General features: G+C 42.1%; 1 protein-coding gene across 1 annotated transcript in view; it reads left to right on the forward strand.

The window, feature by feature from the left end:
* The window catches only part of LOC112119829 (cystathionine beta-synthase-like), a 56,908-nt gene extending 36,612 nt beyond the window's left edge, over positions 1-20,296 (forward strand). Inside the window, exons 7-17 of the mRNA XM_024218633.2 lie at positions 3,148-3,282; positions 4,987-5,056; positions 6,812-6,903; positions 7,811-7,936; positions 8,555-8,639; positions 8,864-8,969; positions 9,748-9,825; positions 11,196-11,330; positions 12,902-13,010; positions 18,152-18,236; positions 19,904-20,296. Of these exons, the coding sequence (XP_024074401.2) occupies positions 3,148-3,282; positions 4,987-5,056; positions 6,812-6,903; positions 7,811-7,936; positions 8,555-8,639; positions 8,864-8,969; positions 9,748-9,825; positions 11,196-11,330; positions 12,902-13,010; positions 18,152-18,236; positions 19,904-20,013 (1,131 nt within the window). The 3' untranslated portion in view covers positions 20,014-20,296. The remainder of the gene's footprint in view (positions 1-3,147; positions 3,283-4,986; positions 5,057-6,811; positions 6,904-7,810; positions 7,937-8,554; positions 8,640-8,863; positions 8,970-9,747; positions 9,826-11,195; positions 11,331-12,901; positions 13,011-18,151; positions 18,237-19,903) is intronic.
* Positions 20,297-26,949: the final 6,653 nt, after the last annotated feature.

Genomic DNA, 26,949 nt, shown 5'->3' on the forward strand with positions numbered 1-26,949 from the left:
GAGGTGTGGTTCAGAGGAGGAGGATGGGAGAAAATGTGGGTCCTGACACATTGATGGTTCAGGACCAGAAGTTTCATCCTCTTCCTCTTCCTCGTCTGACTCAAGTGAGAATGATTCTGGTGCATCAGGAACCGGCAGTCCTTCTCCGTGGGGTACTGGACGTATAGCTGATGGAATGTTTGGATCATGCACAGTCCACTTTTTCTTCTTTGACACACCTTTCCCAACTGGAGGCACCATGCAGAAGTAACAATTGCTGGTATGATCTGTTGGCTCTCTCCAAATCATTGGCACTGCAAAAGGCATAGATTTCCTTTTCCTGTTCAACCACTGGCGAAGATTTGTTGCACAAGTGTTGCAGCATATGTGTGGGGCCCACCTCTTGTCCTGATCTCCAATTTTGCAGCCAAAATAAAGGTGAGAGGCTTTCTTAACCATAGTGGTTATACTGCGCTTTTGTAATGCAAAAGTCACTTCACCACAAACATAGCAGAAGTTATCTGCACTGTTCACACAAGTACGAGGCATCTCTGCTCACTTTGGCTAAACAGAAATGGGTCCCTTTGCAAAATCAAACACTGACAAATAAGAGAGCACGACACTGTATGATTTCTAGAGCTGATATAGGGCAATTTGTTCAGCAGAGTGATGTAAGCTTCGTTATGATTGCATCATCCATGACTTCTAGGAATAACATGATGCAATTCATATCATGTATGACGCAATACCAGCTTCAGATTGCATCATTCATTGTTTTGCCTAAAAAGCAAGTACTGTCCAAACCCAGTCATAGATTTATTCATAGATCCAGTCAAAGATGTATTTTAGTCATTTCTGGTTTAAATTGAGATCCCTTCCCTCTATAACTCACTTATCCTCTGCCATTCCCAAGTCAAGGGTCGTATATACTGACCCAATAGCATATCTTGAAAACTAGAGCCAATCAACAATTTTAAGCATCATTTTCGTTCTCAGTGACCCAGAATTAGTAAAGTTTGACTACATTTATTTCAGAAGCATTTTGGCTGTAGAGCAGTGTTACACAGTGGGAAATGATGGCAAGTGGCTACAAAGCAAATATGTTCTTTCCTCAGCTTAAGGAAATTTGGATCCATATGTGCTGAGGAAGCTTTAACGACAAAGGGGAATAGATCAATATGGAATCCTTCACTGTAGCAGCAGTGGAAAAAAATAAGTTTCTAGCCTTCATGACTTCAGTCTTGCTGCGCTTGATCCCAATCCTGCACCGCTCACTTGGGTAGAACTCCCACTGAAGTCAGAGGGAGGTTGGCCTGAGTAAGGATGGCGGGATCAAGCCTCTGCTCCTTTGATTTCAATTTTTAGGTATCCATTTGGAAGAGAAAATTCAGAGCAGCACATAACCTCGCCATGGGAATAAGATGATCTTGGTCTAGGTAGTTCCCTTACACCAGTGCTAGGCTGGATGGCAAAGAAAACAATGCTGAGTGTTCATGATTAAGCTCTAGGCACTATGCACAGGCTTCTTGGTGTGTTAATTTTTGTTCTTACAGCCTACATTTCACTCTTTGAACCAACAAGCATTAGGGCCCTCCTGTGTGGAGGCATCAGGTTATGCATTGACACAGCTGTTTTAAGAATTTTCCATTCCCAAGTCTTGGGTGTGTGAAATCTTCGCAGCTGTTGCGCCCAGGCAGGCCTAGGGGTACAAAACCACTACGTAGCCGGAAGAGGTACCTGAACATTACAACTGATACATTTAAATAGTGCCTTTCACACAGAGATCCCAAAGTGCCCAACCAACTTCACAGATGAGAACTGCTTTCCCCATTGTTATAATTCAGCCAACTCGAGGGCTTGAGATGGTGTAAGTAGCTTAAAATCTGCCTATATTTCCTATATTTTACAACAATCAAGAACAAGTGAAGAAAAAAATTTGGCCCACCTAAAACTACAGTAACTGTAGTAGAAGACAAAACTGAAGTGGAACTAAGCGAGGCCATTGGAACTAACATCACTACTCTTGACGAAAACGACATGAGATTTTTAATGACCACAAATGATTAGGACCTCTGTTTTCAATGTCCTCTGAAAAGACAGTGACTCCAGCAGGAGAGGTGCCCTCTGGTACTCTGCTGGCACATGAGCAAAGTTTGGACGTGAAAGGAAGAGTGCTACATGCTGAATTGCCCACACCACATCCTGCAGCACCTGGATCTGCCCTGGAGGCCTGTTGCTTAAACACTGACTACACCCAACCCTCCTTAGCTAATGACTTTTTCAAATGATCACACTTCTCGTGGTATGACTGCAAGCATAAGGGGATGCCTATGTTAAGGGTTCTACCACTTTGCTATCTAAGTGGAGGTGTACTGCATAATATGTTGAAATCACTGCACTTATTTTTAACATATTTATTATGGTGCTGTCTGTGAGCCAACCAAGAGTGGGTCCTAGTGCGCAAGGCACTGTACAAATCATTGGAAATAAAATGGTGGTTCTAGGCTATGGCACTGGGAGTCTTGGGTGTGTCTTTACTAGTCTGTAAGGTAGCTGGTGTGTACATGTTTTTAATACTTTGCACTGAGTAACACCTCACTACACACTCAATAAAGGTATGTAGAAATGTGAGAGTCCTAGATTCATACTCCAGACAAGCAGACTGTAGCCAAATGCTCCTTTCTTATTTGCCATTGAATGTTACGTTTTCAGGTCAAATCCATCATGTAGCTTTCAAAACATGAGTTGTGGGAATGGGACAGTGTTGCTTGGCCGTGTTGATAAGAATTATTTTAGCTCTGTAATTCCACCGGCAGAACTGATTAGATTTTGCGGGGAAGGGGGGATCTTCAACTAGGTTGAGCTGAAAATGCAGGTTACAAACTAGTGACAAATGTATGTCCTTGTAGGCAAACAACAATGATCATACGTTTCAGGCCACTAGACATTTAAAAAACCGAGACAGAGAGGACAGCGTTTAACCTGTATGGGGCATCTGTTCTGAAACACTTTGCTTCTGGGGATTGAATTGATACAGACTTTAAGCAGTGGGTATGGAAGAGATGCACACTCTTGTTTATATAAAGTTTTATAGTTGGTTTTTTTCATCCTCTGGCATACCAGTAGGGTCTCTGTGCCTATGGAGATTTTTGACTCTGTTTGATTCAGGTGGATATTCTGAGAGCTCTTGGTGCTGAGATTGTGAGGACCCCAACTACTGCCAGATTTGACTCGCCTGAATCTCATGTGGGAGTAGCATGGCAACTGAAAAATGAAATCCCCAATTCCCATATCCTAGACCAGGTAAGGTCCTGAACAACTGAGGTGCATATGTGGGATAGAGAGAAATATTGGTAATGTCCTTTTCCTGCACTCCACAGATAAGAGTAACAGCAGCCCTGGATTGAGGGTACGTGTAGATTGAACCTGGGATCTCTGGATCTAAAAGTATGAATTGCTGTTGCCTTACCAGGTTCCGTAGCTCAACAAAAGTAGCAGATCACAAATGTCTAAATGTGGCTGTGCCACTAGAGTGGCACAAAAAGCCCAGGGTGAACTGGCTTTTCAAATTGAAGCAATTTAAATCAACAATTTTAATCATGATTTAAATCAGCAAACCAGAAATACTGATTTAAATCCTTAGTTTGAATCTTGTTTTGTAGTTGTACTTTTTGGTTATTTTCCTAAAGAAAAATTGATTCTCACTAGTTGGTGGCCATTAAAATATGTTGGTTTACAATTAAATATAGCTTTTGCACTAAACTTGGGTCTTCTTTTTACTAACTAGGACAATATACTATAATTGCTTAATAATTGTGCATAACTTAACGTACTTTCAGATGCTTAATTTTTACATTTTGTTTATTATGTTATGGAATGATGCATTTCTTATTTACTAGATTAACTTTTACCTGTGATTTGTGTCGAGCTCTATTTGGATGGAAATTGGAATTGAATTAAAAATGTGCAAAATAGCATTTGTTTTGTTAGTTAAATAAAACTACTTTAAATGTGCTGGATACATAAGAAAAAATTGTAAAATATGGTTTGCATTTACAACTAACTGATTTTATTAAACAAGGGAAGTATCTGTAGTTAGTGAATTGAACTGATTGTTTCTGGTCACCATATCCCTCAAGATTTTAGAAGTAGTAAATCTCGTTTTCTCACACCTAGTTTTTATTCATTGATCAGAAGAGGAAAACAAACATTTCTGCTTTTTCAGCTCCAAGTCAGTTTCTCAACTTTAAATGAATTAGTCAGTGAACTGAACTAGTTGAATAAACTGAAATGAAGAAAATACTCTTGTACCCGTAGAAGAGGCCACTGCTATCAAAAGCTGATTTAGCACTTCAAACTCTGGTTTCTGGTGCTTGCCAAGTGACTTCCACTAGTTCAGTGGTTTGACTTTCTTTAAAACTTTGGCAGCAACCATATACTGCTTAATATTACATTTCTAATTTATTTCAAGTGATATTGATAATTATAGTAAGTTTAGGCCTTAACATAAGTTGTCATAATTTCAAATGTTTATTTAAAAAGAGAGATTTAATTTAAATCTGATTTTAAATAAAAATATACATAATTTTAATATATATCTATTCTTATCCACCCTGAAAGAACCACCCTGTGTTAGCATAGGTTACAGAAAGACCAAGGTAATGTTCTCTGCTAGGTTGGCAATTCTGCATATCGGAGTTGTAGAGAGTTCAAACTTCTACAGAAGATAATCCCACAGGCAGATTGCCCTTGGCTTTCAGGGATGTTGGGGACCTTAGCACAAAAATACCACTTGCTTTAATTGGAGCAGTTGCAGGAATCTCTTCCAGGCCAAGGTAGAAAGTATTGGTAAATGGCTGAACAATTTAGAAACTGGTGGGGCCTATAGTGTTGTTGTGGGGCTTGAACAAAACTGGTCCTTTTTTTTTTTTTGACCTGCTCCTCAGGATTTGATTTTGATGAGCTGTTTCCATGGTTCAATATGTTTTCCATTGTATTTCAATCTAGTACCGCAACGCCAGTAACCCCTTGGCACACTATGACACTACAGCAGAGGAGATCCTGCAGCAGTGTGAAGGTACGCTAATTCTTCTGCTAGCACTCTTTTGAATTAACCTCTGGAGTGCTCTTGTTTTAATCACATCCCCCTGTGGAAAGCAGATCAAGGCTCTCGGGGGTATAGAATTGCAGAGGCTCTGAGATAGTTTATGTAAAGTTTATGTAATTCAAATGAGACCCATCTAGTTAGAAGTGTGGGATTTTTAAAAAATATTTTTTTAAAAAACCTTTTGCTTTTACCTTTCTATGACTGTGACCGGCCAGGCAAAGTGATGACCCCTAGATAAAGAAGTCTGCATAGCTCAGAGGAGTCGAAGAGCTAGGGAGTTTGAGTATTCATGAATGGGAAGTGGTTTTTAAAAAGGCGTGACTCTTAGTTCTTAATCTAAACTGAGCATGTGAGGTTTTTATTGATCCTTTTTTTATTTATCTTTCATTTAAATGCAATTTAATTTAATACTAAAACTCTGTGTAAGGTCCACTTACCCCATCACAAGACATTCCTCAATTGGTGGTATCCTCAGGAGTACACATAGTTTAGGAACCAAGCTTTTCCGTAAGGATATGATTGTGTCAATGATCACCACTGTCACGAACCAGGAATTTTGCCATTTATGTGGATCCAGTTGCCGTGCATTAACAGTACGGTAGTTCACTTGGATCTAGTCCCATTTCAAAGAGGACTAAATCAAAATGAGCTAACAGACTGTTAATGCGCAGCAACGCGGTCCACAAGGTTACCATGACCTGAGCATGACATTATTTATTTTCCTGTCACAGTGCCAGGAATTATGCATGATTTTACCATGGCATAATTGTATTCATACTTACCAGTAAGTTGTGTTTGGAGCCAGCAGAGGGAGCTTGCACATCACGTTTCTTGGTCTGTGCCATAAAACCTCATATTTAGCTTCTCAGTGGGATTTCTGTATTTAAAGTAACAAAGCCCTATATTAGATGTAGATAGTGACGATGACCTGCATGTAAAGTGCAGTTATATAATGAGTGTTTGTTTGTCTATGCATGCTTTCCATGTCAGACTTCCTCAGTTTACAAGCGCAAAGGTGGTTTTACTATCACTGAAGCCTCATTTTGATCTCAGACCTCATCTTGACTCTCAATCCATCTTGTAAAGTCAATGGGCCTTATTCTGATCTCACTGTCACAGGTGTAAGTCTGATGTCATTGCTTCAGTCAATGAAATCTCACCTGTGTGAGATCAGAATCAAGCCCTATTTCTTGGGATGTTTTTTATTTGTAAGCAACACTTTTTATATAAGTGCCCAGGAGTTAGTGAAGTGCTCTTTTATTTCTGGTAATAAATCATTTAAAGACAATCAGATAAAATAATTGTTGGCCAAGTCCTGATTATTCTATTAATGCACAAAAAGAGCTAGAATAAGGACAGATCAACATCTACCACCAAACATCATAAAACAAATCCACAGATGGCAAATAAGACACACACACCCCTCAGCCCTTCTCCAAAGCCTTGAAAACATGGGTGTTGCAGAATGCCCAAAAGGCTGTCACAAAGCTGGGCCCTGTTGGACTAAACGAGGGGGAGAAGGGGGAACAAGGGCTGAAGTTAGGTCTCTGAATACACCTGCTGTGAGGTAAACGGCTACTTTACATTGTCACCTTTCTGACATTAAATGCGCTTTCATTGGAGAGAGACATGCATCTTGTGCATTCCTAATCTGCAATAAGATTTTTATCTATAATCCCAATGGATGTTTTCAAGGTGGTATTTGATTCCTTGCACTTAAAATAGGAAAAATAGACATGCTGGTGGCTGGAGCTGGTACAGGAGGCACCATTACTGGCATTGCAAGAAAGCTGAAAGAGAAATGCCCAGATTGCAAAGTAAGTGGCAAACTAAAGCATCTTAGTAACTATTTCTAGCTTAAGTGACTTGCAAAGTTCCTTGTGGGAATAAATCCCATTTTTCTCATCTTTGTTGGGGTGCTTTAATCCTTACCTGGGACACATCTGCTTGTTCTGAGCTGGGTGGTAGTTTTGAGCTGTTCACAAAAAGCATAGGAAGCTACCGCATTCTCTTTTCACGTGTGACCCAAGTCAGAGTTTGATCCTGAAAATTAAACCACAAATTCCGTATGGCCCATATTGAAAAATGTTGTTCTCCCTACTGTGTATATTCTGGACACCTGTTTGTATCCAAAAGATGTTTGCACTTTCTGTTCACTGACTTTACAAGGGGTAATTCTCTGGGATCACTGAATTTCTGGCCAAATGAAACTTGCCCCAAGACATGCAAATCTGTGTGTCCCTCAATAGGCACATATTGTTCCTGTCTGTTACCTTATGACTCTCGGTGGCTGCTTTCCATTTTCCGATGGAAACAGGACACTAGCTTTTAACAGTAGTGCCTTGTTACACTGAGAAGACTTTCTGCTTGCTCCTGGTACAAAATGGTAGAGAGCTGACTTCTGAGTGGGATCAGGGCAAACACCTTCCATTTAGCTAAACAAAATCTGCGTAGAATGAGCTGTGCCTTTCCCCTACAATGTCTCACACCCTGACCAAGTAGGATGAGTTGCTATGGGGTAGGAGCAACAAGGCAGTTTGCAGAAGGCAACTTGCAGAAGGACAGATTGGAAAAAAAGACTTATTTCAATGACTACGGCCTGTATGTGCATGGCCGGCATGACCGTTTTGTGAGGTAACAGTCCTAACATAACACTTTGATTTAATGGCTATGTGTTGAAAAAACAAGTGCAACGGTAGCCAAATCTGAAATCCCCTTCTCCAGATTATTGGCGTCGATCCCCAGGGCTCCATTCTTGCTCAGCCTGAAGAACTGAATAAGACTGACAAGACAACATATGAGGTGGAGGGGATTGGATATGATTTTGTCCCTACAGTGCTGGACAGATCGGTAAGTCAAGCTCCTCAATTAACCACTCCTTGCCTTCCACTCTGAGGGGGGCGGGAAAGAAGTTGGAAATAGCATGGCAGCTACTGTGAGGCACCCAGAGTGTGTTTCTTTGAGATTAGAGGGGTTAGGAAGCACAACGAAAGCCTCTTCCCACTGTATCCCAGCAGGTAAAGCAGCCCCAGGTGAACGTCTGAGCTGGACACATTTCTCTCGCTCTTTCATAACACTGTGTGAAAGCATGCTGTGCAGATAGCTCTTCCCCTGAACAATCCCTTTAAATAAAACCAAAAAAACCCCCAGCCCACAACTTGATCTCTAGTTCAGTGACATCAGGTGCGAGGTAGGACTCGCTTTCCTGGCGAGTCAGCTGGGAAGAGAGGAGAATGACCAGTTCTCCGTGTAGCTTTTCCCACAGTCACCTTATTTAAAAGACAAAGTACTTTCTACTAGTATAGGGAACGTCACGAATACCACAGCAGTGTGTGTTAGGCAAAAAAAAGCAGTTGCGGGATGTGAATGCAATTGTAAGTCTATAATTTGAAACCGCTGAACAGCATCTCCTGAAAGGGGGATACGATCAGCTATGTCTTTTGTCTCCTTTCCCCTGCACTCTTTTAGGTGGTGGACAAGTGGTACAAGAGCAATGATGAGGAGTCTTTTTCTTTGGCACGCATGTTAATCAGAGAGGAAGGATTATTGTGCGGTAAGAGCTGGTACTAATCCTCCAAAGTTTCCTGTGAATTAGATTGCGGCATTGTGCAAATCACTTAACTTGTCAAAGGGAAACCTTGTCGGCGTTGGGATTAGAGCTCCAGAGTTCTTTTCTCCACCCCTGAGCTCAACCCACCTTTCTCTGATCTTCTCCTCCTGTTTCACAAGTGGCTTCCACGTGCAGTGGTCTTGACTGTGTGATCTGGGTGTTGACAGGTGGCAGCTCTGGCAGTGCAATGTCCATTGCTGTGAAGGCTGCCAAGGATTTGACAGAAGATCAGCGCTGTGTTGTCATCTTGCCCGACTCCGTCAGGAACTACATGTAAGAAATTGCCCCGTTCTCTTTCTGCTTCGTGCCTGCTGCCTTCACGGAAGGTGAGGCATTCATACCAAGTTTAGACAAGCTTTTCCACAGTGTCTAGTGGTTTTTGGTTCCCAACTTGAGGACTCCGGCAGGAGCCTGGTTTACAGAAGGTGGGAACTCAGCGAAAATAAAGCCCCTTTATGGTATCTCAGGTTTGGGCATCCAGAAGTCACTGGTCACTTTGGCAAAATTCGAGTCCTGAATTTCTTTAACCATTTTAATTGGGATCTCTTCTGGGACTTTTCAAGGAATGGTTGTCCTCTACTCTCTGCCTTGTGCTATGAATTGAAGAGAATACTATTGTAATAACAGCTTATGCCGGGGGGGTGGGGGGGGAATACAGTGTTACACTTGCTCTAAGTCCTGTGGCTAAATTCACCTGACCCCACACTTAAAATACAGCTTTACTCTGCGACACTGTTCAGTTCCCCATTGTGCAGCGTGGGAGCACAAAACTGTAAATGTATTTAATTTAATACCTTCCAGCACTTCTCCTCCATTACAAGCGGTCTCATTATATAGTTGTGCCATTTCCTTTCTTTTTTTTACAAATATTCTACCCACATATCCCTTCGCCATAAAGACTGGCTGAGTGCTATTATGTGTTTGTAATTATACCGCTATCTGTGCTGGGGGTACAATAGGGGATGTAACTATATGCCATTGTATGTACTACCAACACAAGTGTAACCTGCGGGGGAGCTCATGACCTCTTTGCTTTCTTGATGGTTTCCAGGTCCAAGTTTTTGAATGACAAATGGATGACCCAGAAAGGGTTCACGAAAGAAGAAGATGACCTCGTTAAGAAACCTTGGTAAGGCAGTCATGTTCATTTGAGTTTTGTGAGCTGGTTGCAATGGGGTGGGCCACTTGAAATTTCTCTGTAGCTTGCAATGTTTCCTTGTCTGTTTGAATTGATCCTCTGTACATTTGGGGATACGGTGAAGCCCACTTAAATCAGTAGAAATCTCTTGAGTTATTCACTTTGAGAAAGATTTGATACTTTTGCCTCGGTGACAACTGCAATTCTTAAATGAATGAAAACTTTTTAAACTCTTCCCCCAGCCCAGTTATTCATGATGTTTTAACGCCTCATTGATGTTTATGGCATCATCTACTATTAATTAGGCAGGTTGAGATGCATATATGCTTTTTGGGCGCAAGGAACTGTCTTTTTCGTTGTTTGTGCAGCGCCCAGCACAATGGGGCCCTGGTCCATGACTAGCACTCCTAGGCACTGTAGTAACATAAATAATAATCCTTTTGTCAAGTACAGTGAAATGGACATTGTCAACTTGACATCTAGTCAGTATCAAAACAGTTAAAAGAAGTTTGGGGGGTACTTAACTGCCCTCAGGCCCCTGCTAGTCTTTATGGTTTTACAGTCCCTCTTTCCATCTTTAAACAAATCCCTGCCTGTCTCTCCTGTTGCTGCTGGAGGACCCCCACGCAAACAGGAGGGGAAAAGTTTGCTAACAGTCTGTACAGAGATCACTGACCGGACCCAGAGTGAGCAAATTGGAAAAATACCTTCTAATGTCTTTATTGGTATTGTGGTAATGCCCAGAAGCCCCAGGTAGGATTTGGACTCTGCTGTACTACATGCTGTACTAACAGAATAAGAGACACTCCCTGCTCCAAAGAGCTTAGTTTTTACAATTATTTAGATGGTTAGCAGTTTGGGGCAGGGACTGACTGTCTCTTATTATGTGTCAGTACAGTGCCGTAGGGCTCTGACCTTGGCTGGGGCCTCTTGACATGACGTATGACAACTAACGGATGTTTAGTTTTGAGCCAAGATGCAAACCGTGGTTGTACCAGACAGTTGGATGAAATGGAGGCTGAGGGTAATGCTGATAGGAGCACATGGCTCCACAAACTATCTAAGTGTCTCACTAAATGGCTTCAAGTCCATTAAAATGTTCTTTTCCCTTTTTTGTACATCAAGATGTAAATGACCAACTGGAGGTATCCGTAATTTCTGTTGGCCATCTGCCATGCAAGGATAGGAATCAAATAAGATGGAAAAGGGACATGGTTGTAATTATTTCCCTTACTGAGTCCTGAAGACCCAAGTGAGCCTTTCTGCTTGTAGTGAGGGGAAATCCTGTAAGGTATCTTAGGGCATGGCAATTTCAGAATGATCAGACGAGTTGCTGTAAAACCTATGTGTTTTGTCAACAGGTGGTGGCACCTCAAAGTTCAGGAATTAAGTCTCTCTGCTCCCCTGACAGTGCTTCCAGGTGTCACCTGTGAAAAGACCATTGAAATCCTCCGAGAGAAGGGATTTGACCAGGCACCAGTTGTTGATGATTGTGGGTATGTTCAGATATCAATATCTTCCTCCCTTCCCTCCCCCTCCAAAACAAATCTGTAAGTCAAGTTTCTATTTCTTATTTACTGTTTACACACAGTAAATGAGAAGTGTGCCTTCTGTCACTTAATTCTCCAGTATCTCCTGCAGGGTCAGCAAGAGGTCAGAAATGTCCTATTACATACCACACAGCTTTCAGATTTAAAATGCTGTCCTGTCAGGGCTACCCTGCTCTTGGTCTCATAGGTCTCTAGCTACCATGACCTGATATTTGAAATGTCTCTGTCTATAATGAAGAAATCCCTATATTTTTGTCTGGGGGGGTCGCTGTGGACTCCTGGTAAGGAATAGATCAAAGTGAAACCTCTCATTTAATAAACCTGAGGGTGAACCACCACCTCTGCATGGTTGGGTGTTCTCCACAGATTCTTCATGGCATTTCGCTGCAGTGAAAACTGGAAAGTGGTCGCTAACCTGGGCCTAAAGAAATGTTTTAAATCTCAAACTTTGTGGCCAATGTCTAACATCTTCTTTCACTCAGCCTCCATGGTGAGCGTGCTGAATGGTAGAAAGCTGAATGCTGATCTTTAGTGGTGACCTTAGCCTTGTCTCAGGTTTCTTATGGAGGCCAGCAAAGACTATTTAGATCTGCAAGTTCATTTAAACTACACGCAATCATGGTCAGACAACTGAGTGATTGGATAGACAGTAGCGGAAACCACTAGTTCACCAAAATCTTCTATTACTAGGTAGGAGCTCTGAGTCCTTGCCACAGTGTCCATCAGCCTCGTCATTTGGAATCCCTCTGAATTTAGCATGTGCCAGCACACTCCATAGTTCAGTGGGAAGGACCCATAACTATTAGGCCCACTTTCGTTTTGGCTCTGGAGTTGAGCACAGCCAGGTAGGAGGGAGGTCAGTAAAATGGCTAATTATAGCAAAACTAGGGAAAACTCCCATTTTAAATGTAATCCACAGCCAGGACATTCCCATCCAAACCTAAGACTTTCCCAGAAAACTGGCATGTCTGATCACCCAAGCAGAGTTCACTTGGGGGGTATCTACACAGCAGAGAACCTCCCAGCCCAGGTCGACAGATTTGGTCTTGTGCTACCACACTAAAAATAGCTGTGTAGACGCTGGAGTTTAGGCTCTGAAGCCCACCCTCTTCCCTAAACTTCAGAGCCCGAGCTGCAGCGTCCTCACAGCTATTTTTTACTGCAGGAGCACACGCCTAAGTCTGTGGACCTGGGCTCGAAGTAGGCTGCCACTCACTGGCGGGGGGGGGGCGGAGGTAGAGGTTTCAGAACCCAGGCTGTAGCCCCAGCAGGAATATCTGCACTGCTATTCCTAGCCCCACAAGCCTGAGTCAATTGATCCAGGCTCAGAGCTGTTGGTTTTTCTTTGCTGTGTAGACATACCCTCAGAATCTGAGAACACCTCTGAAAATGGTGGTCTACACCGTTAAACTGACTTTTGGGCATCCCTCTGAGGAAAGCCTGCTGAGAGTGCAGTTCACTTGTCTCTAGAAAACCCTGAGTGTCTGACGTTGTTTGACCATGTCTCCTCTTTTCAGTGTGATTTTGGGAATGGTTACCCTTGGGAACATGCTTTCATCATTACTTGCTGGGAAAGTTCAGCCATCAGATCATGTCAGCAAAGTAATCTACAAGCAATTCAGACAGGTAAACCTGCTCTATATCTACTTCTTTACTTTTCAAGTATTATTGTAGGTATCCGAGCATTACAGTGGCATAGGCTAGAGTAAGGTTTGAAGTGAGGCCATACAGAATCTTCTCTTTGAGAATGTGCCACTATGCATGCAGACCTGGGCTTGGATCTCATTTTAGACTCTAAACTCAGCCTGAGGTTATTGAAAGGCTCCCAGACTTGAGTTGGTTTATGGTGCTGCATCAGACCATTGAACTCTTGTGGGTTTGATAGGGACTTTTTTTCTTGTCATTGGGGTTTCTTTTTATGTTCTCTTCTCTCCTCCCCCCCCCCCCCCAACCTGAATGTAAAACTGAGTAGTGTGAGCCTCCATGGGAAGAAATAATTGAACTTCCAACAGCTCTTTTGTGTAAATTCCAATGGCAGTTGAAACCAGCAAGTGCTCGCTTTGCAACAAAGACTGGAATTGTCACAAGCTGGTGACTGATTAGTTCTGACTGCCATCAAAGTGCATGAAGCATTATGCCAAGCAAGTCTACCTGGCAGTCAGCTGTGCCATATTTATCATACAGTAAATGGGTATAATGGTACTGAGCTCCTGTGTAAAGGGATTGGAGATGTACTGATGATAAGCACTACAAGAGCTAGGTGATGTTCTCATTAATCGGGAAGCTTATGACACTCAAAATAAATAGTAGGATATTATGTTTTAGTGAAAGGCCCTCCTTCGTATGGAAGGATTGGGACATAGCTTTCTTCAGGCTTTAGATTCAATATTACATTTAGTAGTAAATAATTAAGTTCATAATGGAGCTTAATTATTAATATTTAAAATTCTAGGGAGGGAACTGTATTCAACTATATCTAATTATTATATTCTTATGTATAATCTACTGGCTGCTTATTTTATAGCTTGGGAAAAGGAGGAGCTGCTAGTGCTTTATAGACAAAATTTAAAGAAAAATATTTTTTTCTCCCTAGACATCAAATCAAACATCAGGTGAAACTCTGGTGTGTAACAAAACTGTTTAGTCCCTGTCGTCCCTCGCTTGCTCGTGCCTGTATCGTGTATTCATTGTTGTATCTGTAATAGTCAGTTCTTTGTGCCTCTCCTCCCATTTTCTCCTGAAAATGAGCATCCCTCTTTTCCCCAGCTCCATCCCCTGGTATCTGCCACTGCTAATGTGCTGGCAAAAATACAGTTCTCTGTTTTTAAAAAAAATCTGAATTGCTATTATTATTAATTGTCTTACTGTAGTACCTAGGTGCCCTAGTTGTGAACCAGAACCCCATTGTGCTAGGTGCTCTACAGCCACAGAACAAAAATAGATTGCCAGCTCCTTGGGGCGGGGACTAAGTACACCTCTACCTCGATATAATGCTGTCCTCGGGAGCCAAAAAATCTTACCGTGTTATAGGTGAAACCGCATTATATCGAACTTGCTTAGATCCGCCGGAGTGCGCAGTCCCGCCTTCCCGCCCCCACCCCTCCCCCCCCTTCCCCCGGAGCACTGCTTTATTGCGTTATATCTGAATTCGTGTTATATCGGGTCACGTTATATCGGGGTAGAGGTGTATATAAAAGAAAAACACAAGAATCCTAGATGTTTGCTTTTTTTTTATTTTCAAACTAATTTGGAATCTGTGCCAGTGAAATTGGGAAAAATTTAAGAGTCCTCATTGTCCCAAAGATGATGTCAAGTATTGTTTGAAGGAATAGATCTTTGTTAAGGCACGCTTAAAATAAAATGGATAGGTTTGGTATGACTGGAAGGTAAAGCAATCCTAGTGAAATAAAGAAACCCCTCTCAAGTATGGCAGTCACAATAATTTTCTTACCAACTGGTCACCTTACATTTGAAGAAGAAGAAGAATTACTTTTTTGATTTAAAATGACCAGATATGCATTTACTCTCCTGAAGCCATGAAACATTACAGTCACAAAATAACCTATTCAAAAACAGGTACTGCAGATTACCGAATAGAGAGGATGGGCCATCCTTGTGAGAAAGGCACGAGACTGAGAGTCATGGAATCTGAGTGGTGGTGGTGGGATTAACAGCACGTCCCAAAGTATGCTGGGCATTATGCAGGTGTATAGGAAAAAACAGCTGCCTTGAAGAGGAGGTGGTGAAGGCTAGGACTATAACAGCATTTAAAAGAGAACTGGATAAATTCATGGTGGTTAAGTCCATTAATGGCTGTTGGCCAGGATGGGTAAGGAATGGTGTCCCTAGCCTCTGTTTGTCAGAGGATGGAGATGGATGGCAGGAGAGAGATCACTTGATCATTGCCTGTTGGTCCACTCCCTCTGGGGCACCTGGCATTGGCCACTGTCGGCAGACAGGATACTGGGCTAGATGGACCTTTGGTCTGACCCGGTATGGCCGTTCTTATGTTCTTATTTACTTTGAGGTCAATCAGAAAATTTTGTTTGGATTTTGACTTTAAGATTTTTATATTTTTAATTTAATTTTTTATCTTATCACTGACATTTTGGAATATGTCAAAACAAAGTCCATTGAGAAATAAAGAAATCAAAATGTTTCGCTTAGTTTTTTTTCAAAATGAAACTTTGTCAAAATTGACACATTCTCCCTGTCCCACCTTCCATTTAGCTGTGACATTCTGTGCATGTTTCCAAGACCTGAAGAAGAGCTCTGTGTAAGCTTGAAAGCTTGTCTCTCTCACCAACAGAATTTGGTCCAATAAAAGATATTACCTCACCCACCTTGTTGAATTGGCATTTTCTGATGAAAAAATGGCCCATCAGAAAATTTTCAACCAGCTCTGCAGCTCATGTTTAGAAAACAATGCCCCCCCACCCGTATGTTAGCTAATCAGATGATATGAAACATGTCTCAACATTCCATCTCCCAGTGAACACATCAGCTGCATCTTGCCTCTGTTAGCCAGAGGATAGAGTTTCTACCAGTTGGTAAGAAAACTTTGAGCCTGATCCTATACGTGGTAGTTTCATTGACATCAGAAGGAGTTTTGCCTCCGTACAGAATTGGGCAAAACGCATGCCATCACATCTAACCCTTCCAGTCTTAGGGAGTCTTGAAGGTGTAATTTAAAAGATAATGGTGGGGAATAAACGAAACCAAATTCTGAAAGTTTCCCAGGATTTCCATTATGAATAACAAATACTTTTAAATTGAAGCCTGCATTGTAGTTGCAAATTGTACACTCTAGTGGTGGCTCGTCCTAGCTTGCCGTTGCTTTAACAGTCATTGTATATATATGTATTTGTGACACACATCAGTGTTTACCAATCTATGTGCAAAGCCAGGGACTAAGAAAAAGTAGGTGATTTATATAGATTTAGCCTTAAACGATTGCAGTTAGACTTGGGAAAGTCTGTGTGTTAAACTGCAATGTTTAAAGTCAGTGTGCTGCAGATAAAATATATGTCATAAAGAAAGGAAAACTCGAACCCACGTGAAGGTGGAAGACACACAGTCTGCCTCGAGCCTTACTGAGTCAAGCCCTGGCTTGCGGCACAGTAACTTTCCATGTAGATAATCCCTCAGAGTCGTATCCTGCTCTTGATCCACATCCAAAAGTCCCACACTGGTTGCATAGATGAAGTGCAATATAATTTCTTTAATCCCTTGGGCCAATCTCAGTACAGTGATAACAGGTGTGGTTATCTTTCCTTGGGGTAGAACCCACGTAGTATCTGATACACCCTTTGTTGGCAGACTCTGTCCTGTATGTGCAGAAGAAGGAACTCAAAGATCTGACCAGCCTTTTCCAGGTCTTAATTCAGTTGTCCTCTCCCATAATAGCTTGGGTGGAGTTGTTTGGTCTCCGCATTTTTTTTTTTTTTTTATGTAAATGATAGCTTGGATCCTCAAAGGTATTTGGGCACCTAACTCCTATTGATTTTCAGTGCAAATTTAGGAGCCTAAATATCTTTGAGGATCTGGGCTGTTGTCAATTTACAAGCACACACAAAAAGTACAGTAAATAAAGACTTTGTGAAGTCAGTCTGTCCTGTTTCTCTCCTCTCCCCTCCCCCCTCACCCCCTCCACCTTTTAAAAAAAGCAAAACATGGTGTAAATCTCCTCTAGTTCACAGGATAGGAGCCCAAGCTCCATTTTCCAGTTCTGGCCATATTACTTACAGGAGAGGATTTATATCCCAGTCCAACACTGAGCTCCTTGCAGGATAAAGGCTGTACTCTATACAAGGCAAGTTCATCTGTGGTGTAACTTCACAGAAGTGTCCTTAAAAAGACACAGCTGATAGCCTGTATTACTTTTCGGATGGAAAATCACCCAGCTAATATACCAGATTTGTCTTCAAATTGATGGGAGCACATTGATGATACCAAAACATGATTGTTCATGGAATGCAATTTTGTGCTTTCTTTTAAATACCCAGCAAATGAGATCAGCCTGTAGGGCCAAATTTTTAAATGTATTGGGCACTTAACTCCCATGGGAATTAGGTGGCTAAATACCTTTCAAAAATCTGGTCTTTAGTGCTTTAATATTCTGCGTTGCTAAAGAAAAACCTTACAATAGTTTAAGCAGGTTCATTAAATTCTTGATTCTGAGTTCTTTGTTTGTTGCTTCTGAGTAATATGTTAGCTCGGGTTTGGTTTTTTCTTTTTTTTTTTCCTTTTTTTTTTTTTATGGCTTTTCTCACTGCTACCCTCCCCAAAACATCCTTTTTCCAAATCAACTTGCAGTCTGATTTCCCACCCCCTCACGTCCATTCCCTCCGGAGTTGTACAGGTGAGTATATTCTTATGTTTACATAGCAACATTCTTTCATTAGACACATGGAACACTGATTTTTATCTGTTTTTTTTAAATCTCTCCTGTCTTTATTTTTTGTGTACGTGTGTCAAAATGAAAATTTCAGGTGCTACTTCCCCTTAATTTTTTTCTTTTCTTCTTTTCTTTTTGTCCAGCTTTTTTCCCAAAAACCACAGCCCTTAACAAACCCCAAGAACTCAGTGGGACGTGGATTCATTAAGTAGTAGTTGTACTGTACAGCACTTTGAACATGAACAACGCTATACAAGTGCTAATTTATTATAATTTTAACGGTCTCTAGGATGGTAGGGGTGAGGGCTGTTGAACTTTTATGTTATTACAGGACACTTTGCTTTTAAGTTTGGTAACTTTCTCTCTTTAGATTCATCTGAAAGACAGCTTGGGGAAACTTTCTCATATCCTGGAAATAGACCACTTTGCTCTAGTTGTACATGAACAGATTCAGTGTGAGTATAACATAACACTCCTTGTAAAAGATAGTGTATAGGGTGTGTGTGTGTATATAAATAGTACCAAATGACACCGTGAGCTGTTATGTATGAGGCATTAGATATTGTGTGGTAAGAGTTGGGTAAACCAAAGGCCTCAACCACCTTACCCATGTAGGTATTCCTGTATAAGCCCATTACTAACACTGGACCACGAGAATGATGAAATGATTAGAAACGTTCTTTATAGTGAGACTCAAGAAGCTCAGTCATCTTAGCTTAAGAAAGAGTAAGTTAAGGGGTGACTTGATCACAATCTATAAGTATCCACATGGGGAACAGAAATTAGATAAGAGGGTTCTTCCAACTAGTAGACAAAGGTATAACAAGTTCCAGTAGTTGGAAGTTGAAGCTAGACAAATTCAGACTAGAAAAAAGTGCACATTTATAACAGGGAGGGTAATTAACTGTTGGACAAACTTACCAAGAGTTGTGGTAGAATTCACGTCACTGGAAATTCTTAAATCAAGAGTGGATGTTTTCCTAGAACATTGTTCTAGTTCAAACAGGAATTAATTCAAGGAAGTCCTGTGGCCTGTGTTATTCAGGAGGTTAGACTACATCGGGGTAGGCAACCTATGTCACACGTGCCAAAGGCAAGCTGATTTTCAGTGGCACTCACACTGCCCAGGTCCTGGCCACCGGTCCGGGGAACTCCTGCATTTTAATTTAATTAAATGAAGCTTCTTAAATATTTTAAAACCCTTATTTACTTTACATACAATAGTTTAGATATATATTATAGACTTATAGAAAGAGACCTTCTAAACGTTCAAATGTATTACTGGCACGATAAAGCTTAAATCAGAGTGAATAAATGAAGACTTGGCACACCACTTCTGAAAGGTTGCCGATCCCTGGACTACATGATCACAATGGTCCCTTCTGGCTTTATAGTCTAAGAATCTATGAGCATTGTGACAATGCACCACTTTGTATTGAGAAAATGATTGACGTCTAGCTTTTTTTGTGGGTGCCTAAAGTTGTGTAGAACACCGCATAGCATCAGTCATTTAAATTGTTCTTTCCATTGTGCATTACCTTGCATTTTTCTATACAGAATTTCACCTGTTGGTGTGTTACCCATTTGTTTGTTTTGTTAGGTCCCTCTGAAGTGACTTACAAGCCCCTCTAGACTTCACTAACCTAAACAGTTGTCTTTTGCAAATGTTGCCTCTTCACTGCTCACCCCATTTCCAGATCATTCAAATAATGCTAAGTACTAAGTCTCCTAGTACAGCAATGTGAGGCACTTACACTGCTAACATCTTCCATGTTGAAAACACAATTTATTCCAAACTTTTATCTCTCAGCTAGTTCCTAATCCATGACAGAAATTTACCTCTCTTCCCATGACTATTTAGTTTCCTTTGCAACCTCTGAGTAAATTTAGCAAAGGGTTTCATTTCAGTAATTCCTAGAGTGCTGTCAATAAGAATGGCAGCTCACCTCCATCTGAATGTACAATCGGTTGGGTAGGTTGGCTTCTTAACCATACCTGCGGGCCTCTGGTATTTTGGAGTCATAGTTGGCTTCTAGTTTTAGAAAGCAGTAGTATAAAAATTGAGTGTGTATTTGGTTTGAGCCTGCAAAGGTAGGAAAAATTTTCTTGTTTTTTTCTGTAGATCACAGTGACGGCTCCTCCAGTAAGAGACAGATGGTGTTTGGCGTTGTTACAGCCATTGACTTGCTTAACTTTGTGACTGCACGGGAGTGGGAAAGAAGGGCCACCTAAGTTCAAGGACCACTCAAGTTCAAGGACCACTCTGCAACATCTTCCGTGGCATTTTGCAGTCTCTAGAAAGAATCAGGTCTCTCTCTCTCTCTCTCTCTCTCTCCCTTTGCTAGAATGTTCTGTCTCCTGTTTTGTTTTCAACATTCTAAAAATAAACACAGTTGGGATCATCCTGACTGCTGTGATGTAACAGCACATCTAAACGTTGCAGAGCTTTTCGGGATCGTTAGCTCTCAATCTCCTGTAATTGGTTGATCTGCATAGAATTTATATAAAAAACAAATATTAGACCGTACTGATTGTGCTTAAAGTCTAAAACACTGTTAACACGTAATTGAAGGTAACAAACTGAACAGCCACAGCCAAGCTGAGGCGAGAGCAATCTAGGAAGACTGCCTATGAGACTGTGTGTGTTGCTCATTGACATAGAATAAGTCCAAGACACTGGATTTGGTGACAATATGGGTATGCCTTCCCTAGTAAAACATTTGTGTATCTTTTCACAGTGAGATCGTTAACTTGAAACAGGGTTGAGGTAAATCCTGGACTCCAGCTATAGGGTTTACCTCCAGCAGCTGTTTTGAGTCCGAGCTATCACTTGCCTTGTCTTGACTGAAATATTGCAATAAGGTAGCTAACACAAGAGAGTCGTCTTACTGTAAAAGACACACCTTTTTCTTAGTGAATACACAGCTTATATCATTTATTTTTACCTGGCTGAATACCCACATGCGTAAACAACAAATCAAAATCAGATCAAGCTCTCTAAAGAGCGAATTCTTACTGGTTATGGCGTGTTTCATGCACAACAAGAAGGCAGCACATTTCCCCTGAAAACTTTTATCTAAGACTGACCTCCTACCTCTAACTGAAGTTCTTATGCCTACACTTAGGTCATATAATGTAATTCTCTCCAGTCAGGAGCAAGGGGAGGCCCTGTAAGATCCTTTCATCGCAGCCCCCTGGCTCCTCAAGTGCTTCTGAACTCTAGATGTCACTGCAGGGAAGAAACATGTGTTTATGTTTTGTTATACATCGCAGAAGCTCATCTAGGACAAAATCCTGCCCTTCGTTAGATGTATGTAACTGGACTACAGGCAATAGGGCTGCATAGGTATATGAGGGCAGAATTTGGCCCATAATATTTAATGAGTGTACTGAATACACTGTGACCAAACTTACCAGTGACCCACTGCAATGGCATTGTCTGAGCCAGTCAGAGTGGAGGGGATGCTGTGCAGTTAGCTAGGTGTAACTATGGATTTCTTTTAGCTACAGAAGTTTCTGGAGTCTCATTTGTGTCTGACTTGCATTAGTTTAGTGTTGCCCTTTCTCAAACTGTTCAGTCCACCTAACCTTGTACTCTGGTTAATAGTGGCTCTCAGCCACTCTGCAGTGGTTTACATAATAACTCTACAGTGATTGGGGGGGGGGGGGGGAATCTATTTCCTATCTCTATTATGACTGCTGTGATCCTCCTCTGATTGATAGGTTATTTGCCACAATAAACCTCTCTGCCAGCACAGAGATGCTTTCTCAGCTTCTCACTCCCTTTAGCTGAAGCAGAAAAATTCCAGTTTACACAAAAAGCCAGACAAAAACTCCCAAGAATCTGCAGCTGTCAATCAACTAAAAGAGGAATTATATATATATATACACACACACACACACACACTCTCTCTCTCTCTCTCTCTCTCTCTCTCTCTCTCTCTATAAAAAACCCCACCCATCTGTATTTTCATTTCCCTCCTTCCTTCAATCTCTGCAGGTCTCTTAGCCCCACAAATGCTGTCACATTTGCTTTACAATTTGAAAATCTGCAGCCCCTCCCTCCCAATTCAGTTTTCAACACAAACTGTAAACAAAAGTATGTTATTCTGGGGTCAGCAGCCTTGCTGGTGTGGAGAAGAGGGAAATGAATGTGTGATGAGAGGTGTGGTTGACTCCAGAACTCCATGTATGTAGTATAGTTGCAGCCATGTTGGTCCCAGGATATTAGATAGACAAGGTGGTGAGGTAATATCTTGTATTGGACTAACTTCTGTTGATGAGAGAGACAAGCTTTTGAGCCACACAGACCTTCATGTAGCTTGAAAGCTTCTGGTCCAATAAAAGACACCACCTCTCTCACCTTGTCTCTCTAGAATTCCAGGTAATTCAATTGCTCCTGTTTAACAGACTTAATCTAATTCACACAGTTCACCACTGGGTGCTGTCTTAACCTATAGATTGCAGTACTGAGCTTCATGCAGCAAGTAATACGCACTGGTTTAAATGGCATTAGCCGTTGCAGACTTCATTCAACACTTTCTTACTGTTTAATGTCAACATTTAAGCCACTCTACAGTTATTAAGGGAAGTCTTTTATGTTTTAAAGGGAAAAAATCATTCAATTCAATGTGCTGTATTTATTGCACAAAAGTTCAATGTACATTATAAAGAGTTCAATAAAAGCAACTTGAGTGATTTAAAATGGTTGGGTTTATTTTTAATTTTGCTGTTGGCCATCCAAGTTGAAAGTACCTTTGACTATAGACCTGTTGTGGGAAATTTCCATCAGTCACAAGGCACCACCCAGTTCCAATTAGTTGGCTGTAACATCATCTGCCCTTTTTCATCTCTCTGGAAGGAACTGGGGATATGTGAGGATCCTGGCAGGGAGCCATGTTTTGTCTGCCCTAAGTTTCATAACAGAACACATGCAACAGTAAAGGTGCAAAACTGACACACAGAAAAGGCAAATGCTAAGGTGTTTATTGCAACGTTTACTTACCCACATTGCAAGCCAGTATTGATTACTAATTGGACTGATATTTGCATGCATGAATAAATAGGAACAGTACGGATCAGTTAGCATTGCTATGAGAACTTGGTGTCTTTTTTGGTTGTACAGTAAACTCACAATGTTAATGGTGCATTAACAAAACTTTAGTTTTTAATTTTTTCTTTTTTAAAAAATAAGCTGCCAGGGAAGAGGGGAAATGCTATCTGCATTGTTATGAAACTACTTGTTTGTGTGTGTTGCACAGTTATGTAGTGTCTCAGTTAATTGCTCATCTTAAACCAGAGTAGAAATGGTTTGTTTTGCCATGCACGAAAGTAAATATTTAATCCCCTAGAAAAAATTGTTATAATTTGCATGGCAACAGCTCTTCACTGTGGACTAGCTATATGTGAGGTTTGAAAGCTCAAGTCTTGAAGATCTTCATACACATAGATCTAAATTTTTTTAAAGCAGAGAAATTATATGCGGAATGCCCCCCCAGCCTCCATCAGTAATAGCTGGACAGATTTTTCCTTCAAAACTCCATTTTTGGTATCAATCAGACGATTAGATCGTGTTCTATTTTTTCCCCCTTTCTTTTTGGAATGTTTCAGCGCAATGGGAGAACTTTGCAGGAAAGGAGTGACTATAGCCCACTTATAATAGAAGTCACAGTGTAACATCTGCTCTAACATTTTGTGACAATGTTTTTTTTTAAGTTCGTCTTTTGAGGTGTTGATCAGTGACCCAGTCTAAAAGTCATTCTTGGACAGGAGGTCCTGGATTGCTCAGTGGATGGGTAATAAAACATGAAGACCCCCTGCATACTTCTAGATTACTGGTTGAAATATAGCCCACCTAGGTAGCGATTGCAAATAACTTCCATCAAATATGTTTGGTAGCATATAGAAAATGAATTCTGATCATTTCAGTCCAATATCTATGGACAGGTTTTGCTTGCAAACCCACTATTGCAATGATGCAGCGTTAGTGGTGGCCACAGCAGAGAGGCCAATGGCTAACTGGGCATGGGGAACAGGGCAGTCTTAGCCATAGGCTAAAGCTGTCTGCCTACAGTGCCGCTTCCAGTGGCGCAGCAAAAGAGTGTCTCTGATCACTCCCTTCAGTTCATTCCCAAACTCTTGTTCAGCCTGCAGTTTCTATCCACTTGCTTCTTCACCCCACTCCAAAAAGGGGTTCCTATTTCTGCTCACTTGTGTGCAGCAGTTCCAAAAATGCCCCCAAATCCTTTTGTACGTTTGCTTCTTGAAGCACTATGCAGCTAGAGCGAAGGACTCAAGGGTACCCTTTGGTTCTAAAGGCAGCTGCTGTGGGTGACTGGTCAGAAACAGGGACCCCTTTTGGTAAGAGGAAGTGAAACCGATGGGAGACATGGTGGAAGGGAGGAAGCCTATCTTTGCAAAACAGGCAGGTACGTCTGGGGTTGATAAATGATTGAACCCTCCTCATCCCTAGAGGTGCTCACCCTTAGGACGCTTGTGTGGTATAATCTCTGCTGAACCCCTTCTGTAGATAGAGGACTTTGGTCCACAAAACGACCTTTCCTAAGCAAATTCCCTTTTAGAAAAAAAAGTCCTGTTGCTGGTGGAGGTGCCTGTTTCTATCACATCTGGGTGGCAAAAGCTGACAGTCGCACACAGACACGCTGGGGATGGGCAGGAGCAGCTCAAAAATAAAGGCAGACCCAAAAAAAAAAAATCCACAATATTGTCTTTTTAAAACAACTCAAGATTTTTGGGGTCTGACTCAGGATTTTTGAACCTGTGGGTTTGGCAATGCTGGAATCAGTGAGAAAAATGAGGCAGTCGGCGCTGCTGCCCTCAATTTGGGGGACACAAGGACATGCAGGACACAGGCACAGTTCAATGGTCACAGATTCTGATCTTGCAGGCCTGGGGCACAGGTGCACACAAGCATGCTCCACCTGGACAAAACATCTCGAAGAGTCACCAGGTGAGGTAAGTGACCATTCTTTCTGCCCCTAGTTAAACGAGCGCAAGTGAGGGCTAGTTTTAAAGGCAATAATTACATAAGGAACTCAGTCCTGTTAGTGAATAAACAACATGTAACCCTTCTGCCAGTCAGAGTTGGCAGCAACAAGGGCCGGGTTCAGTATCTAGGGGTTCCTTTTCAATAACACAATGCAAAACGGGCTCAAGCCCCCGCCCAGTGACCTGGGACAATTACACACCACCCCCTGGGTGCCTCTAAGAGGCAATAATTCCCCTCTCCCAAGCGGAGTCTGAGTGTAGCAAAAACTTTTAATAAAACGAGGGGAATAACTCAGCATTAATTTGGGAAAACACCGCAACTAGGTTCATAAACATAAACCCCGAGCAAAAGACCCACCCCCAAGTAAGTTGGGCTGTCCCCTTTTCCCCTCAGGTTCTTAAGTCCAGCAACCCAAAAGTCCCTTTAACATGCCCATCCCTTCTCTGCACCCCACTCACAGTTGCTGTCCTTGGTCAGTACAGCCCCAGACTCCAGAGGTTCATCTGCAGCATTCACCTCCCACCCTGGGTGGAAGGGGGTGGGTAAGGAGGCACCTTACACACTCCACTGCTCGGGCACTCGCTCACCGCCCCACCAGCCGCCTTGCTGGCCATGTCTCTCCACCAGCCAGCTGGCTGGCTGCTCACCAAGATGTCTTCAATGCCCACCACTTAACACAGCTCTGAGTGATTTCAGCTCCCAGTGATCTTAGCTGGTAGTGGGAGGAGGGAGCTTCACTCCCACTGGGCAGTCTCTTGCACCAAAAACACTGTCCCAAAGTAGGTCTAATACTTAGACCTAGGTATCTGTGATTTCAGCTCTGCAGTGTATAGCAAGACTCTCTAAGGGTTGTAGACAACATGAGACCCTTTTAACAGAGACCACCCTCTCTCAACTCATTGGGCTTTGGAACCCATGTCCCCTGCCTAGTAAGTGCCATTCAGCTGAGGGTGAGTCCCTCCACTGGGGTGTGCCGGGTACAGTTCTGCTGCCCTCGATTCACACAACAAGGATAACAACTCTTTATTACTTCTGCCCCAATAACAAGGAAACTGGGGATCCAGCCCCAGCCACACGTGATCATTTGGGCAAGCAATCCCATCATGCTGAGTACCTACACAGGATGGGTGTGCCCATGCAAATAAGATCAACTCCTGAAGTCCTTTTCCACAGCTCACCACTAGATGTCAGGGGAGTGCTCATTCAGACTCTACTTACATCCATGACACTAAAATCCCCTGAAGACACTAGGATAGAATTGTTTAGATTTAGTAATGCAGAGACGGACAAACTAATTGCTTAAATACAGGCAGCACCAAGAGCTAGATCCATAGAGGGACTTGGGTGCCAAAGTTCAACATTTAGGCACCACTGAGATCTTCACAGCTCCTCCTCAGTTACCATCTAAACTTGTAGATGCTTAAATTCCCTAGTTGCCTAGATCTCTGCCAGTAAAGTCCCCATAGCACCTTAGCTCACGCAGATGAGCATGTGCAAAACTGCTTAAGTCTAGACCCTGCCAAGCTGCTAGGTGCCCTAGTTCACACCTAAGCCCCTAGATGTCCACCCACCTGTCTCGCTGGCAGGGCCTGATCTGGTAGCTGTGCTCAGAGCATGCCAACTGATCAGGTCTCGCACAACATACAGCCGAGAGCAACTTGTGTATGTGCATGCGCTTAACCACCTGCTCATCAGGGCACTCGTGGGATGTGGGAGATCTGGTTTCAGTTCTTTGCTCCGCCTTATTTAGAGCAGGGACTTGAATGTGGAGTTTTCATATCCCAGATGAGTGTCCTAATTCATTGGGCCAGAGCAAGAGAGATTGACTTTGTAGCTCAGTGATTTGGGCACTCACCTGGGAGGTTGGGGATGTGGGTTCTGGTCCCTGGGCCAATGAATATTTAGTTCACAAAAACGGAACCACTCCAAGAGAGTGCCTAATTGTTAGGGCACTCAGGCGGGCTATGGGAGCCCCATAGTCACGTCCTGTTTCAAATCAAGGAGTGCAGGGGATCTGGAACAAAAAGGACTGAGTTCCCCTTCCCCACCTTCTTTAGGGCAACCCCCTTAGGAATGTCTGAAAGTAAGGAGTGTGCAATGCCATGTGCCATGACCAAGGTGAAGTATTTACCAGTTGCAGTGGGGGGCTTGGTGAAGAA

The sequence above is a fragment of the Terrapene carolina genome, unplaced genomic scaffold, assembly GCF_002925995.2.
Source record: "Terrapene carolina triunguis isolate 2854851 unplaced genomic scaffold, T_m_triunguis-2.0 Scaffold30, whole genome shotgun sequence".
NCBI lineage: Eukaryota > Metazoa > Chordata > Testudines > Emydidae > Terrapene > Terrapene triunguis.